General features: G+C 37.1%; 1 protein-coding gene across 7 annotated transcripts in view; it reads right to left on the bottom strand.

The window, feature by feature from the left end:
- Positions 1 to 21255, bottom strand: part of Elavl2 (ELAV like neuron-specific RNA binding protein 2) — a 160619-nt gene that overhangs the window by 55785 nt on the left and 83579 nt on the right. For 4 of the 7 annotated variants that reach the window (XM_013522923.1, XM_013522924.1, XM_005401163.2 and 1 more), the window contains one exon: positions 16032 to 16275. In XM_013522923.1, the coding sequence (XP_013378377.1) occupies positions 16032 to 16275 (244 nt within the window). Of the gene's footprint in view, positions 1 to 16031; positions 16276 to 19012; positions 19104 to 21255 lie in introns of all 7 variants that reach the window. The other 3 variants (XM_005401159.2, XM_005401161.2, XM_005401160.2) reach the window with 1 other exon arrangement.

Genomic DNA, 21255 nt, shown 5'->3' with positions numbered 1-21255 from the left:
TCTAGCAAGAAAATAAGTACACAGTGTAATGGATTTTGATACAAAAGTCCAATGTATTTCACTAAAGTTTTTAATCCTCCACCACCAAAATTACATCCAATACTAACAAAAAAAGCAGAGCTTATATCATGCTTAAAAACTGTCTCTTACAGCTACAACTGTGACTGACACATGTATAAAGAACTTTAGATACTTTTGAGATCTGGGAAGACTCAAAGATTCACTTCCTATCAACAGCACTGTTTTGAAAGGGGGAGGGAAAATTTTTCTTTAGTTTCCAGAATATGAAAAAAATGTATTAAAATATATTAGGTTCAATTAACTATTCCATGCTACTAAATATTTTTATTTTATTTATTACACTCTTACAACACAGAAATTAACCCAGAACAAATTCTCCTTCTTAGCATTTCTCCAGACTTTGGGCTGAATACACGGAGGGGGACCCGAAAGGTTAATTATGATATTGCTAGTTCAATTATCAGATGTTATCAAATTGCTTGTCCTTAGTCAAATTTTAAACATTACCACTAAGACATAATGGCTCTGGTCTTGCTTGCTGTCCCAGAACTCTTGACCCCATGAGTCCCTACACTATGGCTAACCTGTCCCTTCACTTGCACTGTCACTTCTATCTAGTAATAAAAAAAGAAGAAAAGGGAAGAAGAAAAAGAAAAAATTTCTTAAAAACCACAAACAAATGACCAAGAACTATGGTACATTTTTACATTTTCCAAAGGAAGTTTGTTTCTTGAATATAAAAATCTATGATCTAATTAAGATTTTCTGCAAAGATTTTCCGCTTTATCTCCTAAAGCCTGGTGACATGTTCCCTTACTCTACCCGCCACATTTTCACCTAAGTCACCGGAATAGATATCCCATTCTACTCCACTAAGCTTACACAAGTATCTTCACAGCCTGCAAGGTAAGAACACACAGCTGATTGGATTCGTTTGCACAACAAAAATCCCACTAATGATTTGGTATCAGTGACTTGGAACAAATTTACTCTAAATACAGAATTCAACTTAAATCTCCTCAGAGAGAATTGAAGACTTGAAAAATGGATGATGATGATATATACCCTTGAACACACGGGACACAAATGTAATGCCTCCTAGTACATGTATGTCCCATGTAGCAAGGCATCAGAGGATTTTAATAAAATGATGACTGAGCAGGCAGAAGGAATACTGTGGAGAAGAATGGAGGTCATTCACAGGCAAGTGTGTTTACCAGATAAAGTGGTTTTTATTCCAATACGCAGTGGAAATAACCAAACATTTCAGTCTGAAGACTGAAAGCTAGACATGGAACACTCAAAAGTATTTGCTGTGTCTCAAGATGTCACTGTTGCTGATAGTCTCAGCAACCTGACACCAGGAAGGAAACACTGGCTGATGTTCTCTCGCACACACAAAAACCTTAGTCACAGGCTGCCAAACAACAGGTGAGGCTTGAGTCATCTTCACTATTACCAGACAAGACATGACAGTTTCATGGGCAGATCCTCTTCCTAATCCCATTAAGAGGCTTCTCAAAGATACAGGTGCAAAGTAGGCAGTGGGAAGAAAAAGGTTTATAATAATAAACCTGAATTAAGAACTTAACCATAGGAGTGTACCTCAATGCTTAGCATGTGTTCGGCATATGCAAGGCCTTAAGTTCAATCCTCTGTTGGGAGTGGCTGGAGCTGGAAATTGGTCATGTGTGTGAGGGCAGGACAGAGCCAGAGTGCCTCAGGCTGTCAAGCTGCCTCAGTCTTGAGAAAAACATCCTGTCTGGACAATTTCAGTTGTTAGTCGCTAGGCAAAACTGCCTCTCATGGTACTAACTTCACAAGGGTATTGTTGTTCAGTCCTCTAGCCCTCCAAGGTAAAGAAGTTACTCTGCCTGACCCCAGCTTTTGTCTCTTATTTTTGTTTTCCTCACAGCCTCCTCCATTCCTGCCTGGGATACACCGAGAGACAGATGAGTCCCCTACAATACTCAGCACAAAAAAATTTAATTTTCTTTTTTTTGGTTTTGGTTTTTTTTCCTGGTACCGGGAATCGAACTCACGACCTTGCACTTGCCAGGCAGGCGCTGTGCCGCTGAGCTAAATCCCCAGCTCCCCCAAAATTTAATTTTTTAAAAGACCATGAAAAGCCTTACTCGGGGCTGGGGATTTAGCTCACCGGCAAAGCGCCTGCCTGGCAAGCGCAAGGTCATGAGTTCGGTTCCCAGTACCGGAGAAAAAAAAAAAAAAAAAAAAAAAAAAAACCAGAAAAGAAGAAAAGCCTTACTCTTCTTTATTATTTTTAAATTTACACAACTGAGGGGAGGCTTTGTGTTAAACCCCAACACATGCAACTGCTTTTCAGTTGTCAATAGCCAACACTTGAAAATAAACAGTCACTAGGAGTGCAGTGATTCTCCTACTGGAAGCAGGCTTTTAGCTGATGTTAACTGAGAAGCCAACATACAAGACCTAAAATTTAAAAGGAAGACTGCTCTGTTCAGTAGCTCAATCTGAAATGATGCAAAGGCAGAAACAGGCCACAGACCACCTGTCTCTAAATTCAACATATATCAGCATCTGCCTCCCAAAGTTGCTTGAGGAAGACACTTAATTTTTCTTTACAGTAATTATTCTTGTGGTCTATAAAAAGAAACGGTTCCACTCTGAAGGTTGGTGTGGCTGATTAACTGCTATTTTGGTGTGGGTTTTTTTTTTTTTTTTGACAAATGATTGGAAGCAATATAGAAAAAAAGGGTAAAAATGGAAAACTGAAACTACAGGAAGGGATTCCTACATTTCCTTCTTTGGCTCTTTTTCCTGAGGAATGACTTTCTGCTGGGATATTTATCAAGTTCTCAGCAAAGTAAGGGCTCAAGCAACATAAAAAGAAGGAAGTCCGGGGGATACTGCTGTTGTGTCCTGTTTCCTGAGCCTCCATACTCTCCTGGATGCTTTAACACTCCAGAAAAGGATGTAGAAAAAAAGTGAAGGCAAGAGAGACTGCTGGCCAGCAAAACTACTTGGGGTTTTTGAATCTTGTGCATGCAAGCCACTGCATCTTCCTCCAGGTAACCTGTCATTAGGGTTAACTTCTAAAGAATAAAACAAGCCTGCAACTGCTAAAGAACTGCACAGGGGCAAGTCAGAGTCCCTGGCAAGCAGTCAGCAATCTGATATAATATCACACAAATGAGGTCTCTCTTCTTATGGGTGAAGTGCAAAGAATTAAGTCTGAAGACAAAGAAGCTATGTGGTGATGAAGGAAAATAAAACACACAAAAGGTGCTACAGCACAAAGGAAAAATTTAATATCTCCTGAAACAATCAGTATAATTTATCTTTAAAATACTTTAGTATGTCACATGTTTTATGAATTCACTTTTATGAAGTATCCAGATGAACAAATTTATGGAAAGCAGGGAAGTTACCCAGAGCGAGGGGTCAAGGAAGTACGACACTATTGTTCAGCAGGCAGAGTCTAGGATGACAAAGGGTCAAAACGAGTAATGGTGATGGCTGCACACCTGCAAATGTACTTACTGTCACTGAACTGTGCTTTCAAATGATAAATCTAATCTTATGTGTACTCTGTCATAACAAAAAAATGTAAGAATTTGTTATGAATCCGTGTAATATTACATAAGCCTTAATTTGGGGTGGAGGTAAACCCTGGCTTAAAGTAGTATAAGCCTTAATTCTAGGACTTATTATCCAACACACTATCATGAATATGCAGTCCAGGGGCAGTTATGAGTTCTGATTAAAAAAAAAATCAGGTGAGTGTTTAAGTTTTTAAAATGTATTACAAAAAGACACATTGCCATTAATCTTCAAAATACTCCCCTTCACTTTGAACACACTTCTTCCATCCTTCCTGCCACTTTCTGAAGCAGATCTGGAAGTCCTCTTTCATGAATGTCTTTAGTTGGGCAGTTGTGGTAGCCTCAGTGTTCTCAGTGGATTCAAAAGTTTACCTATCCTGGTCACTTTGACTTTGGGGAAGAACCAGAAGTTGCACAGTGCCAGATCCAGTGAATAAGGTGGATAAGGACACACTATCACGTTTTCAAGAGCCTCCTCCTCCACTGGATAGCACTTTGTAGGAGCCACATTCAACATATTTTTTATCTTACTTCACAAAGACAGGAAGGAAGACTTCCAGAACTGCTTCTAAATGGCCAAAACAATGTGATATGTGTGTCTGAATGGAGGGGCATTACTTTGAGGAGAATTAATGGCAATATGTCTTTTTCTGTAATACATCTTCATTTAAGCCTTCACTATGTATGTTGATCACCCACTGTAACTAGTATAAAACAAGGGCTAAAATTTAAAGGTGACTAGGAAAAGCCTGCCTACTACCCACATCTAAATCAACAACCAATTCTCTGCTAATTTTGACATGTAATTAATTATTGCACACTACTACATGAGTATGATGTCAAAATGAGTTTTGTTCTGTTAACTGTGTTAGATATGGGGTCTTACTGTAAAAATAATGTGTTCAAGACTTGTAGCTAGACTAAATTACAGACACTACTCACCCTTGTATAAACAGGGCAGAAGAATCCAAGTAAGCTTAATCCAAGAAAGTTCCATCCTTATGGAGTACAATCCCTAAACATTAAATAGAAATGTGTTCTAACCTTTATTTAAGCAATTTCGTTTTTGCATGATGCAAACACAGGACATATAATCCAAACTTTGGGATACTGCCCACCTCAAATGAGTATCTAAGGTACATTCAAAGCACCTAAAAAAAAGAGCAGAGAACTGGGACTTTTATCAAGTTTGCAGAACACCTGACGGCTAGCTTGCTAAGTGTCTGTATGTGCGGCAGAACTTAGCCTGACACCTGCCCTGATACAACCTGGACAGAACTTCCCTTTTTTGATGACTACCAGTGGGTATCCAACTATCTAGGAGCTGTACACCCTAAACTTAGGTCCCCCTCAGTATCTCACTCCTCAACAAATAAAGGAAGATACTCATTAGAATTTTCTAGCTCTACAAGCCATGAAAGAACATTAGACTGATAGGTATGTCCAAATATAATTTCCATGAACATTCAGAGAACTAAAATCTCAAAGTTGAGACCAAAAGATTCCACATCTGTTCTTAAATAGCACATCAAATTTAACTTTGAATGTTCCACAACGTGAAATTGTGGCATACAATACTTTCAATATTACCATGCCTTTTTGCCAAGTATCTGATTTCCAGCACTTGAAAAAAATGTACTGATCTAAAGCACAAATGAGTATTGCCACTTCTATATTTTAATCTCATTATAACATGAATGAAGGGACTTACCCTTAAAATAAAGGCCTAGAGATACTAAGAACACAACGGTATAAGAACAAACACAGTGATTTTCTTGAGATTTTAGCACATTCATGATGGGGCCATAATTTCTATGTCTTACTGCCGGGCAGCTCTGATTTCAATTCTAACATTCCCACCAGCCTGAACCACCAGTGACACACATGTAACTATCCCATCAGGTGGTTTGTACGACAGGGGGTCTTTGAGTACAATAACACAAAGAAAGGCACTGATTTAACAGATGACATCATCATACTACAGTTCCTTAAGGAAAACATTAAAATGGTTAAAAAAAAATTGTGATAAGGCAGTTGTAAATGCGTATTACATACACTAGCAATAGGATATCTGCAAGATTTCCATGTTAAAATTTAGAGAACTACTGATGAAAAATTTGTGAATGTTTTTTAATATAATGAAATAAACATGTAGATTACTGTAATAATTTTAATTGGTATGAAGAGTATTAATTCATATTTATATTTGGGCAGTACTTCAAATTTAAGCAACTAACCAGACTTGTTCCACTTATAGACTTGTTATCAATTTTACTAGCAACAATACTGATAAAAGTAATTAGATCCATTTACATAACCAGTGGTACAAGCCTCCCACAGGACAGTCATTTATGTACCACCAGGGATTCAAGCTGGTAGCGGCGTGTTAAGATGTTAGATCCCAAGTCATTCTGCCTCAGAAGGTAACTGCTGTCTGTGCCATATAAAGCAGAGTCACCTGGCACTGTTTAAGGAGAGTTAAACTAGTACTTAGGTTCACCAAAAAAAAGTCAGAATCTTAGAGATAAGATATCAGACATCATGTAGGAGTGGTCCTTTATTTTATGCATGAAGAAATACCAACTAATCAGAAACACCATAATCAGCCTATTTAGATGTCTTTTAAAGTGAACTAAGAGCAAACTACAATTCATTTTAGCTGTACAAAAAAAGCTTTCCTGAACTAGTATCACAGAAAGAAAGATTCAGAAGACAGTACCCTGGAGACTACGGTGTTAATGACCAGTGACTCTTTAAGACTAGATTTAAAGCATCAGAATGTGAGGAAATAAAGCAATTCCCTTAGGCTCCAATGGCCTTGAAAATAAGGCAACAATTCTGGTTTACCTGTTTACATGCATCTAGGACTCGTTTAAACTTTATTTTAAAAGGAGGATTTGACTTTCTCGGGATGAAGTCCAAGACCAAAGACAGCATAAAGGATCAAGAGTATCATTGCCAACTATCTATTCTACAAGATAATAAATAATTAAGTCTTTCATCCACACCAAAAAGTGCCAAATTTTAGTTGAACTGAAGGTACAGTGGGTATAGGACTTGTACCCAGCGTATACACTCTCTCTTCAAAATCAAAGAATTATGTAGAAAACAGAGTTCCAACAAAAAGTACAATGATGAAAAAAGAACTCATTAAGAGCTAAAAATAAATTCTAATTCACAATATGCATAAGGATTTAACAAAAAAAGAAAACAAGATGTAAAATTGCATCTGCTAAGTTAATCATGCCCTCATGGAAATTGTCCCCCACCCCCACATAAACTGAAACCTGCAAAATCTGTGATTACTAAATGAAGCAATGCTTTAAATGTTTTCAATGAATATTTCAAAAGAAAAAAAAAGAGCAGTTGTTTCTAAGTCCTCTGATCTGCTAACACTGCAGAATAATGGGCTTCCTCACATCCAAACCCAAGTAGTTTTCTACATGAACATCTTATTTGATGAAACTGGAATATTTAGCAGCAGTATTTACAATTTATATTAAATAGATATTCACCTTAAGGAAGATGTCAATAAAAATACAAATAAACCACAGTTAATTTTTTATCTAACCAATACTTCACAGCTTAATTTAACAACTTGCTGAACTTTCAAGGCCATCATGGGAATCTCAGCTGAGAATGCCTTCATGCTTTAAGTCAAGCAAACTCATTCTGAAAAACACGCACACAACACCACATCGGGCAATAACTCCACACTCCAGCGCTCTAGTTCACACAAGCTGATGTAACATCCTCAATTATCTTTCTGGATCTCAAGTCTTGACACTTACTTCCTATTTTTGCTTTGTCCCATCCCTACAAAATCAACGATGGTGGGTAAATTGCCAGCAAAGGACAGATAATTCACTTTGTATTCTCCCATTAGGCTTCACCAAATACCGATTTACTTAGGGAAAAGAAAAGTCTATAAGTGTCATGAGACTTCATAAACATTATCTGGCAAAACGGACAGGAGAGAACGAGACTACCTTGTGTACTTCATGGAAGAAACTGAAGTTCAGAGTCAAACAGTTCAGGTAAGACCACAAAACAAGTACCAGTAAGTGGGCACGCTGTATTTGAACCCAAGTATAACAATAATTGCTTCTATGCTAAAACTAGTACTCATGAGGCCACCTTTAATATAGAAGGCAACATTTCGCTTCAATGTTAATCTCACTGAGTATCAACGCTAGCATATGGAAGGGTGACAACAGTGAATATTAGCACTGCATTGTGACAATAAAGTACTCAAATCCAGCTTAAACTAAATACAGCCACCTAACATTTTTCTTTCCTTGAAGGGTACATAAGCACAAACTGGGAATCTCTGTTCTACCTTTTTTTTTTTTTGGCTTTTTCCGGTACCAGGAATGGAACTCATGACCTCACGCTTGCTAGGCAGGCTCTGTGCCGCTGAGCTAAATCCCCAGCCCCGGAATCTCTGTTCTAACCTGGAACATACAGAATTATCACCTCTCAATTAGCAACAATGCAGATGATGCGTAAGAATCTTGTGAGTAATTAGATCCCAGAAAAGCCAGTCTGAGGGTCTGTTCCTACATGATGCTTGCAGAGCTACCAAATGCCATTCCGCTGCTTATCGCTGCACAAAAATATTTGATTAAGGATACAATTTCCAACAAAAAGGGTGTTCAACAGTGTCAAAATAGTGACATTTTAAAATTTTAAAAGGAAAAAAATAAGGAAGAAAACATGCCAATTAAACAACTGTATTTACCTGACAAATCAAATGATACTCACAAGCAAAATGTCAGAAAATGTTTGTCAAGTTGACCTTTTTAGTTGGAAAGGTATCCTGAGATTTTCCACAGCTCTCAAAATTCAGTAGCAGCAGTGTACTCAACTCAAAGTCAATTAACTTAAAACAAGTCAAAAGAATCTGCCAAATTCTAAAGCACAGCTTTAGCTTCAATGATTAACTCTTCTGTTCAAGAATATTCAAAGGAAATGTTCTAATAGGCACTAAACAAAAATGGTCCCCCTTATTCAGAATCTGCACAGAAAGTTTAAAAAAAAATAGACTAGTGCTAAGACTGTGAAAAACTAAGGTAGCTAAGAGTAAAGCTGCTTGATTTTGTAGTACACATGAAAGTGAGGGAATGAGAATAACTCATTTTCACACCTGAGGAAAAATAAGGACTTCAACACGTTACAAAAGAGTAGCTCAGGAGGCCCGTACTAGAATTTAGCTGTTCTTTTCTCTTTTCTCATTTTAGTTCAAATATTTTTTCTCATCTACATTTTCCATCATTACCATGACACCCACTTAATAAACTGAGAATGAGTTTAACTCTGCACCATCAATCTTCTGAAACAAAAGTAAACAAAGACTACTCGCCCCCTAAAGTGCCAAAGGTCTGTAACAGGAAGCACGCACTCGCGCCCTACTGAATTATAGACACAAATCCCTGCAAGACAGCTGAGTTTTTATTTTGTGTAAGTTAGACTACATTAGTAAAATTTGTGTTTTCTATCAAATTACAAAGTAATAAAGTTAAACTAGAGATTATGTTCCTAAACTATCAGTAAGACAAGTATCATTCTAGAAGGCTCAGTCTAGAAGACAACAGCCAAGAAAACAGAAAATCAAAACTGCTAATCTTCATTTACTTTATGGACTCAACTTCATTTTCCCAACAAATAGTATTGCCAGAAGTTCTTGGAACACCCCACAGCTTAGTCTGGAAGTTGTACATATTTCATTTTATTTCAAAGGAATAAACTATATAAACAGAAATATGAACATTAAGAAACCACAGAAATAAAAGTCAGATGACTTACCAATTAATCACAAATGGTGGTATTTCAAACTTTTCCTGTATCCTCACAATAAATATATTCTACTCCTAGCAACTAGCCCTAAGATTTCACTACCATCAAAAGGAAAGTAGTTGCTCTGTTTAAGTTGGCTAATTGGGAATTAACATTTTTTGGTGAAGTGGTCCAGAATATGCTCCCTTCACATATTTCATTCTGTTATATTATTATAAGCTGAAGTCAAATGAGAATCACAAGATAGAAGTTCTCTGCCTTCTCTTTTTTGTCCAAAAGCAGAGCATAAATTCCCCATGTGAACGGGTGCCCCCCTCTTACCAGTAAAGGGAGAATGAAATCATTAGAGACAAAGCATGACAATAAATCTTCATAACAAACAAATCTTGTAAAATATCTTTTTCATTAGTTTTCTCCATATATTTCCTAACTACTTCCTTGTAACTTGCTCTTCAAAAACTAAACTCTTCCTTTTTGTTAAGATATTATATAAGCTCTCACATCTCCTTCTTTAAGTTTCCCCTTTGTGAACTCCACAGCAAGTAACATATTGATAAAAACTACTTTTCTCCAATTAATTGGCCTTTTAATTTATAGGCCCCTAAATATTTATCCTAACAGAATAGAAGTTCTCCTGCCCTAACAATGGAAAAAACTGTATTTGATTTCTAAAATTTTAAAAATTTTCTAGTCCAATTATCCTGAAATAGTCTCCCTGAAATAATCAACATTGACACTGAAATTGTCCTATTAAAATACCCAGTTCAAATTCTTAAAAAGCTAGAAGAATTAAAAGTCTGTTGCCAAAATTTTATGAAAAGCTTCTACAGTGATAATATCAAAATTTTAAATGATTAACTATGACCTTTGGAAAATGGTACAATGGAAAAATAATTAGCTAAAGATACACTGATAACACGAAGTTTCTCTGGCACTTTCTATCTCTCAGAGAGGTTTCAAACTTGCATCAGGGGTTCTATAAACTCCATACAAATTTCACTTCAGGCACTAAAATCTAAATATAAATTCCAACATATCTCACTCAAGCTAACACACAGGAGACCACCAAAGCATTTAACTTTGGGCAGCCAAATTATATTTCCTACCGACCCGGGAACACACACAGCCTTCCCCCATCTTTCTGATTAAACAGCACACAACAGTGAGTGTTTATTATGTTGCCACCCACCCATTCGCCCACTTGCTCAGCCACCCTGCCGTTTTCAACTACTTGTCTGCAACACTCAAAATTCTTGATCTTTTGATACTACTGATGCCTAAAAGGTTGACTTCAGATTGCAACTGACATAGAGAACAGTATTTTCAAATTAATGCTCATCAAAACAGCCTGTATTTACTATAAATGACTTCATTACAGCAAATGAATACTACTAAATTTGAAGATACCCATCAGACAAATAAAATACCATTTATATACCTCAATCCTAAGGAGCCAAGACTGTATTTGTTTAAAAAAGCGAGGAGAATCCCATACCATTAAAATGTCTAAAAATCATAATATTCAAACAGAATCAATGAAGATCAAACCTAGCTTTAAAATTCCCTTTTCCACATAAAAAAGACTTCTACTACACTAGCCCACAAGAAGGAAAAACAAGGAAGTCCTGGTTATTATGCAAGGCACTGTGCTGTTCACAGGGAAAAGGTCTCCTCAGGACCCCAGGAGTTTATATTTTGTATTTTTGGCCTGCTTTTGTTTTTATTTTTCTTTTTTGTATGAACGCTTCTAGCTGAGAGCTAAAAGGGTAAGACCCATCTCAAACCATTCAGAAAGTAAGAATGAAACCACACAAAGACAAAACAAGCAACACTCATTACCTAAGGTCATTAACTCTACTTCTCTACTCCTTTCAGAAGAAAGGAAAAAGCAACCATGACAGGAAAATCTACCCTAGAGTTTTGAAAAACTAATGACACAGACACCCCACCTCCGCCCTTAGGGGTAGCTCAGGAGGTCAGTAAAGACACAGACTAGTTGACTTTTAAATGCAATATCTCTGGCCTTGATCCCCAGAAATTAACTTATCAGGGACCAATGCTTAGGAAGAGATAGCACTTGAAATTTAAGTTTGCTACAGACAAACACTGCAGTTACAGCCCTGCTCCCATCCCCCAAAACTAAAACATCTACACCTGAAGGTCGCAGGTTTCCTCTGTCTGCAAATCAATGCAGAAATGTTACAGGCAACTCCCAGGAACCTAGAACACGGGGACTCACAAAGATCTTCAATCAGTGGGTCTGGACAGGGTCCAGGAACCTGCCTTTCTGGCAATCATCTTTAAAAGGGATTCCAACTCAGGCATCCTTGGGGCCACACTTCAAGAGACACAATGTGATTGCCAAAAACTGTAGGGACTTCAAAGTCAACTGTGGAGCTAACAGATTCTCAAGGCTCTGGGTCTGTTTTGGTTTTTTTGATTTCTTTAAACTATCTTAGGTAAGGACGTGCTGCCAGATTTGCAAAACACTGGGCTAAAATAACCAATTTGACAAGCACAGGTTATGTTTCTAGAGAAGCATAGATGTTCATATTCATTCGTGTATCTCCCAGTCCTTGACCTCAAAAATCATTCACTTCCCTTCCAACAAAGACACTCACCAGAAGATATCCCCATGGCAGCCCTGGAATGCTTCTATGCCTGACTATAAACTCCTCAGTCTGTAATGAGTGAAATTTTTAGAGTGAAGTCATGACACCAACAAGAGACAAACAGAAAACACCCAGGTGAATCAGAAAACTAGAACTCTGGTCACTGTCCTATACTACTTAAGCTGTGTGGTCTTTGACTAGTTATTTCACAAGCCTGGGCCTCCAATCATGTGTTTGCTGGATGAGAGAGACGGGGCTAAGGTTACCTCTAGGGCTCTTCCAGCTCTAATGCTGTACTACTCATTCCTTGTATCAGGAACTCCACTGCGGCTCTTCCAGAATGCAGCATCAGCAGGGTTAACAACTCTGAAGTGCATTTAAGAACTCAAAGAGATGGACCAAAGTCAGCTAAACTGCAAACAGCAGTGGCTTCATATGACGGACGCCTAATGACAGAAAACAGGCTGAAGCATAAAGCTGGGCATAAGCCCAAAGAGAAAGCCTGACAAACAACAAATAGAATGTAGGCTAGAAGAAAGGTTATTGTATTTGCTTCTGAAGGCATTTCCTAACACATTTCTCTAATTCTCATTCTATCGAAATAGTGACATTAATTTGCTAACACTAGCTGTGTAAAAATGATCTTTACTTTCTCCTAGGAACAGAAAAAAGGCACATCTTTCCCAAATAGATATGTTTATACCTGAGATACAGTTTTCTAATCCATCCTTAATATTTAAGTAATGAGGGATTTCAAATCTTTCTGAAGAGTCACTCCAGTTTCTCTGTAACACAAACAATTACTGCCCATGTTCTTACAAAATCAGAATACAAATATCTGGTCCAATTGCTCGAGAGTCAGATAATTAGACAAGAACAAAGAATTCTGATCTATCTCTAAAATATGGACCGAGAAACTGAACAATATGGCTAATGTTGAACTCAATGGGACGTGGTCCAAATTCTTTCTAGAGCTAGGTTAATATTAGTTCTTAAAGAGATATGCCTATTTTGCAAAGCACAACCATTCAGGACTCAGTTTTTGATATCTACATTTAAGAGACTTCTTCATTCAACTGAAATATTTACTAAGACACTCAGAATTTAAAATGTCTTAAGGCAATTTATGCTTGTGGCTAAATGAGTCAGATGCTTCTAAAAGCCATTTTAACTCATTACAAATATGATTTCCATGGGCCAAATAGAAACAAGTTTACAGAAGCAGAGGTACACAGTCTCCAGACTTGCCTATTCACCTTTTAATCTATATTTGTTTATCATGACATTCTTTTTATGAACATGCTCACGTTTTATTGATGTGATGAGGCTAAGGAATAATTTCAGATTAAACTGATAACTAGGTAAGTGATTTCTGGAGCTGTTATAGCAACATGTTCAGTGGTGATCCAGTGTCAGGGAGACATCCCTCCCATGAGATTCTCTGATGAAATAAGACTGGGGAACTAAATCAAATACAGTGAACCCTTGAGTTACAAGCAGCCTGACACACAAACAATTTGTGTTATGCCCGGAATTTTAGTTTTAACTTACAACCAAAGTCTTATGACCCAAACGCCAGCCATTTGTGCTTCCAGATGGTCTCAGGTACAGATTTAACACTTAAAAGAGTTCTGGAAGGAAAATTACAACATCCTTTCCTGTGTGGGATTAACTGAGAAATCTGAGGACAGTGTCTCTCTAAGGACACTGAGATCTGCCTGTATACAGACGAGAGACTTTGAAGGCTGTGTAGAGGAGCCTGAGCCTTCAATTGACAACTTGAATTAAACCACCCTCAGGTAAAAACGGAGTTTCTAAGTCAAGGGTCCACTGTAGGTCTTCTTTACTGCAGGATTTTTCATAGTTCTTAATATGAAGATAGATGATCTGGTGTGTGAATCTTAAATAGAAAACTACAGAGTGTGGCATTTCTCAGACGCTTCTGTCAATAGGGAACCTACTGTAAGGAATAAATATGACAATCTCACAAAGCTCAGAAAACATCTTTCAATTTCTGATGCCCACTGGGGAATTTCTGGGGTAGTCTACTTGTTTACTAGACGTTTTTAACGTAAGTTGTACCACAGTATAAATCTTCATTAACAACCCCTCAATGGAAAAATATGAGGTGGAGATGGAGAGTGGAGGATAAAATAAATGGAGAACAAATATTCATGCAGTTTTCCCAGCATCTGTGCTCTCAGGTGACCCAGGTGTTTCTATTACACACTACTAGCATCACACTAAAGACAGAGAAATAAAGGGGGTAAAGATACAGAACTCAAACATATCCTGTTATTCCACATAAGTATCTGTGAAAGGGTTATGGAAGAGTAAGATAATTCAAGTCTGGCCCTAAATAAGGATTGCACATCTATGGGATATTTTCCACGGCAATTGCCCAAACATTTACAATTTAATATTTTCATTTACCATTCCCAATATCATAAAAAAAGAATGTGACTTTTACACACTATGCAAATATCTTTATCTTTTAATGGGGTGGCTATTAAGCAATCCAAACAGAAATCACATCATCTATGTCACAGCATTCATGCCATTTATCAAACTTTATCATATATGCCAAACAAGGTACAAAATCCACATGTCCTACTAAAAAACAACCAATTAAAAGATAAAATCCTCTTCAGGATACAGATATAAGTGCCTTTCGTTCTCTACCTTTTCCAAACCTTCCAAGGCCATTTCTTTACAAATTTCATATATGCCACTCACCTTCATTTTAGAAAAAAAAAAAAAGAAAAATCTGGTTCATCTGATTTTCAGTGTTCAACAACGTAAGTATTCCTGCTATCATGATGAACACTGAAACAACACAATTAGCTAAAATGTAATTATCAGTATGGATACATGACAGTGAGCTTTTATTTGATTTCAGTGAACTAATTCTCTCAGTTAACTTTAATCTGTAATTCATGAAAATAAGACAGTCAGGCCAAACCCAAGGTACTGGCTCTAAGAACTCACTTGGAGGGCTGGAGAGAATGAGCCCTGGATCTTGACTATAAAAATGGCTAAAAGAATCTCAAGAAAAATCCAACTTGACCTTAGAACTGACCCACTGTGACCCCTCCCTTTGCACGCTACCTCATTTTTCCAAGGGAAACCAGAAGCCAAAAGCTAACTAGTCCAATAGTCACATGATTAGTTAAAGAGTTCAGGCTCCTGGTCCTACTCTTCACATTGTATTTAAATACTGTTAACTCATTTCAAATATTTAGTTTAGTATTTCTGGTTACCAAGCCAAAGAAAGTAATTACATACAAACTAACTCTCAAAATTAACCATGAAATGAAATATCCGTGGGATCTGTGTACATTTACCTTTAGATAATTTAGTTTGAAAATTCCACTAGGAAGCATTAATCCCTCTATCCTAAGATGATGATCCTCAATTAGATTTTGATTTACTCTAAAAATTTAGTGAAATTTTTAAAAACTACAAGGATTTTTTTGTTTTTTTGCCTTTTTGAGACAGGGTCTCGCTATGCAGTTCAGGCTGGCATTGAGCTCACTTTGCAGCTGAGGCTGGTCTTGAACTCACAATGATCCTCCTGCCTCTGCCAGCTGAGCGCTGGGACTACAGGCGTGCGCCACCATGCCCAGCCTACAAGGATGTTTTCAACTACCAAATATTTAAATTGTATCATCAGTAAAGCCAAATCGATCATCATTTACATTATCTTTACAGTCAGAGGGATACTCATTCTTTTCCTCCTTGGAAATATCAGTGCAAGTGTTTATACAACTCAGAGTAAAGTGTACTTAAAAAATATAGTTCCCAAATATTTGATGCTTTAAAAGGAAAACTTAAAACTCTTAAAACTGAGTTATAGTCTGCTGATAACAGTAACAAAATCTATAGGTACCAAAGTGCAGCAATGAGTCCTTTACAAGTAGTAAACTGTTTTCTCATACTCGAAACAATCTCATGTGAAATCTCATATGAAAAACTAAGCACACCTTTAAATAGGAGTCATCTATGTAAAACTACATACCTGTTATTTTGTCTCTTACAAGTTTACAGGACTCTATTTCACCAATGCTCCCGAAAAGACTCTTCAGTTCCTCCTGTGTCATGTTCTGAGGAAGGTAGTTGACTATTAGGTTGGTCTTGCTGTCCTCTGTGTTCCCAGAGTCAACTGGTGAGGAACAGTTGTTGTTTATGGTAGTTGGACCATTGGCTGTGTTATTGCAAGTTGGTCCATTAGACAGTTGTGTTTCCATGGCAGCAATTACCTGCTAAAAACAGAGAAAATAAGAAATGTCAGCATTCATATTTCACCACCTATTAGACTCCATCCAAGAGTTTAAACACTTGTCGCTAAACACAAATCATTCTGCTGAAATTATAACAAGGCTTCAACAAAAGTGCAACACCTACACTAATTTTTACTCCATATTAAGCTATTCAACTTTAGACTACCATTACACTTTCACATACATATTCTATGCATGCATATAAGGACAATTTAAACCCTAAAACATTTTTCTCAGTCTCATTCTGGGTCTACTCACACAGCCTCACTCACCTGCAAGGTCCACAGACAAGGAAATTTAGTATCAAGGAGCATAAATTTAAAGCCTGACTATAAATCATATTTAAAAATAAAAATATTTAACATGCTGCCAAAACAAACCAAAAAGTAACCTACTAACACTAAAGAGAACTTGCATTTATCCTGAGATTCAATATTGTAAAACTGACAGGCATCCATTAACTTAAAATCAAGAAGCAAAAGTACTTTAAAAAAATAAAATTTGTCAACATGTACTGTTTTGGTTACATATTGAAAATGTTTTTGATTGACAATATCTTATACATCTACCATTGGTAAGAAATAAGAAAATAGATGTTATATGTTATGAAGTGAGAAGATTTGTAGGATAACTTGGGAGTGAGACTATGAATACTCTGTCTACCTTGTAGAATCTGATAGGTCATTCTTGTCGACCTTGACAGCAAAGATTACCAATAAGACAAATGATCTATTGCATCAAAATGAAATTCCCAAACAATTCAGTATAGTTTGCCCTGCCTCTGATTTTAAGGAGGAAAAAAAAAACATATTCAGTCCACCAAAACAATAATGTAAATATATCACCTTTTGCAAACAGACCAGCCCAAGAAATTTTCAGTTGAGCACATAAGCCTGTTGGAAATGCAAGTAATAAGGTGTCTACAAACTCCAAACACCAGGTAATAGAAGAGTTGGGGGAAAATGGCCTCAAACTGTTCAAGCTACTCTGTAAAAATCACTAAGCAATTTTGGATCCAGTTTCCTAAAAACCAATCCTATGCTCTTTGAACAAAAGAGTCACAAACCACAGCCCCAAGTTTTTCAAAAGCATTGTAAACTGCTTTTGGACACCCAAGACTGTGGAGGAATCCAAAAATCAAAGCATCACTGAAAGGATTATCCTTCATATTTCATCCAGTACACTTCTATTCCACAAAGAATTTACTCCTCAAAACTGACACCTCTAAATTGACGGAATGCTAGTTTTAGGGAAGTTTAACATAGAAAAGGCAAACAAAAAAGGGCAAAGTAGAGGGAAAGATGTTACAAGGAAAGAGAAAAAAATGCCTTTAAAAAATTAAATTCCCTAAGAAAAATAAAAGGCACATCAGCAGATAAGAAATTTCTACTGCCAAGCAATGTTTATAAAAAACACGGCAGCACAGGACTGAGTGAGACTTGTCTACTGTCACAATGGACAAGAATCAGTGCTATCAGGATTAAAAAAAAACAAAACAAAAAACCAGACTAATCCAAAGAAGCTTGGAAATACTGACCAACCTAGAATCCTTCTATGACTTTCTTTTTCTTTCAAAGAAATGGGTATTTATGCCCCAAACTGCAAACTACTTTTCTCAGGTAAGTATTCTCAGGGAATACTTATAGAGTTAAAACGAAATAAAGAAACCTTTGGAAAACCCGTATTTTAAAAATCCAGTAATTCAAGATATGAGTTCTATTGTAACTAACAAAATCTATCTGAAATTGAAAAGGGAGGTTTCAGATTTCCTAACAAAACATAACTATTTCAGCCTGTAGAAAGTTAGCCGTGGAATGCTCCTTCCATAGCAGAATTTTTATGGGGTTAACTTTTGCCCAGCAGTTATGAACACAATGAGCCAAAATATGAAAAAGGCCAAGGCCAGTTAAAACAAAAAACTACTCAAGAGTTAGGGTATGTGGGAACTAGGAAAGCCCCAAGTGTGAGATTCGGATGAACCTCACTAGATGGCATGTGTAATATAAAATGTTCACTGACTGAAATTAGCGGGATTTAGCAAGGACAACAAACACTCCTCACTTAATTGCACATTTATTTCCACGTTCAGGTGGCAAGAATGCGCTCCTAGGCCAACATTCAAGTGAACAGCTGCAGTAGGCTGTGTGCGCTGAAAATTACAGCATCTCTCAGCTATAGGACCATCTGCTCAGAATAAAATGATACTAATGTGCTATATTTTACAAATAATGCATATTCCATTGATAGGCTCAACACAACTGTTCATAGAATGCAAAGTCTTTCAACAGTTACTGGGCAAATAATTTTCAGCCAGATTTACAATGTCAACTTTTTTGAACATCAAGAATTGTAAATAACTTCAAAATATAGTAACCAAAAAAATACATAGTAAACAGAATGTAAAGAATTATGGTAACTTAGTATTCAGACCATACCAAAACTTTTTTTGTTTTTTTTTAAAAGCTTGTCTTTTGAGTCTGCACTAAATCCTAATTTAGATTATAAAACATTACATACGAAAGCATGGTTCTGATCTACAAATACCACTAGTTAATATTGCAATGTGCTTTCAAATCCTAAAGATGGCCATACCACAATAGGTTAAATGTAGGAACAATTAGTATGCCAAATGAAAAGTTCAAGTGTTTGGTATGGCCTCAGCACTCCTGCAACATGCTAAAAAAAGTAGCCTACAGAATTTAAGAAAAATCCCACAGACCCCAGTCCAAGGCTCTGCTGCCCACGAACCACTTCTAAGCAGAGAAGCCACATCACACAGTCTGACTGCCATGTTAGTTTGGAGTTGCCGTCTGCAATATGGACACAAAAAGTACCGTACGTTAGATGAGCAAGATAATGCAACAAATCAGTTTGTACAAAATTTACAGTGATTGTATTGATATTCCCAGCACGTCCATGCAGTGTGGCTTAATTGAATTTGAGGCAATTCCAATCTAATCTTTCCAAATTCATTTTAACATGTAGTTTTCCTGCACAAATGTAAGCATTTTTAATTAAGAGCCTGAGTTTAAAAGAATACTAACTAGTTATCTTGGCATCTATCCTAAAGAACTACCTTGAACCACATCTCAAAAATAAAATGAAGCAAAATACTGCATGCTGCCCTTTCTCTTTAAGAATGTGGGAGAAGGGAAGAAATGTGAATATGTGAATGAAATTTCATGGGAGAAAAAGCGGTCATGCAACTCATAAGTGATTCCTTTGCATAAAAGCACTCCTTCCCCAAAATATCAAAAGGGCATTCAGAGAAGCTATATTTGCCCACACTGTTACATTATACTACAAATGAGCCTTAATCCTGGGACTTAAAATTAAAAGTGAATCGAAACCCTGTGAGGTTATTCTGCCGCTATAGTCAAAGTACTCACTAACAGTTTCACTGAGAGCTGTTCACATATACTGAGAGGCAGTAAACCAGCATCTTTCAATTGAAATAATTGGACCAATAAATAGGATTGTTTGGAATAATGCTTATATAGGATGTCAGCTTTGTCCCTGAACAAAGTCAAGTGAACATTTTTAATATGTAAATTGTAAACTCAGCGTGATTTGAAATTAGTGCTGCTATGAGGCCTCCAATACAGTTAATGGGCCATTTACCACTTATTACAATTTGCCCGAATACTAAACAGAGCCATGATAACCGGCACAAGAGCCAAAGTTTACTTCCTAGCCATATATGCAGAAGCTTTAAATGGTCAACAGGATAATCAGAAAACGTGGCCACTGAAAATAGACAATGAACGAAGGAGGGCTGAAAATCTCTTATACTTTTGTAAGCTGCAAGTTTTATCCTTAAAGTTAAACCTAGCTAAGTGGTTTACTCATGATGTTAGCGATGACACTAACGCCATGGACCAACAGACTTCATGCTCAGGTAGCCACCAGAAGGGTTTCACACATTCTTTTAAAGGATGCCATGAAAATGTGTTAGTCTTCCTCCCTTCTCCCACTACAGCCAAAGAACTCAGCCTGACCCTATGTTCTTCACTTTTAAGAAAACCTATTTACAGGTAAACTGAACCTATGAGAAGGGAAAAAAAATTTTTGATTGTGTTTTGAGATAGAATCTCACTATGTATTTTAAGCTGACCTTGAACTTACTACATAACCGAGGCTGTCCTCAAAGTCCTAGCAATCCTCCTGCATCTGCCTCTCAAGTGCTAGAATTACAGACATGGGCTTCCACTCCCAGATTCCATGAAATATTTTAAGAACCTACTTGTAGCTAGACTACGTAAGTAGGACAGGAAGGTCACACCCAACAGGTTAAAAGCATGCCTACATGTACTCCCAGCATACCCTCAGGAGTTAATATCTAAATATTCCTTACTAGATAGAACCCTAGATTCAAATGTAATAGCACCACTGTCTTCTGTTCCATAGGAAGTGGACACTAATGAGCCAATCTACTGACACCCTCTTTCTGAAAGCCCCAGGGAAGCAAACAATCGCTTTACTGAACCAACCGGCTAGGAAGGCTGTATATGGAAAAATGATTATACTGCACTTTTACATTTCAAGCACCCCAGACAGTCTCTTCTGCTTCAGGCAGACACATACCTTTATGGGAAGTTATAAATAAGTTGCTCACATGGCCCTTACCTTTATGCTGGCCAACAATTCAGTTACTAAAAATGTAAAGCTACTTCCCCTTCACTTAAGGACAGGTGATTCTGCTCCACTCAATCTACCACAGACAACCGGGCTGTGCACTATTTATAGATTCCACTGGCTCTGAAACTCTTTGGATGGGAAAAAAAGGCCATATTCAGGGGAAACAGCCATTAATTTTAAGGCTCAAAAAATAATGTTTGAATGTAATATTATCCCCTTAATTTAGATATCAATTGTGCCAATTCAGACTGCTTTTCCTCCTGTTAGTAAGGCACTTCAGCACAGATCAATCTAGAATATTCCACATCTTCACTGGGTTCCAAG

Source organism: Chinchilla lanigera, unplaced genomic scaffold (genome assembly GCF_000276665.1).
Source record: "Chinchilla lanigera isolate Chin_1 unplaced genomic scaffold, ChiLan1.0 scaffold00071, whole genome shotgun sequence".
Lineage (NCBI taxonomy): Eukaryota > Metazoa > Chordata > Mammalia > Rodentia > Chinchillidae > Chinchilla > Chinchilla lanigera.
Note: the sequence above shows the minus strand (reverse complement) of the source record. Positions and strands in the feature narration are given on the sequence as shown.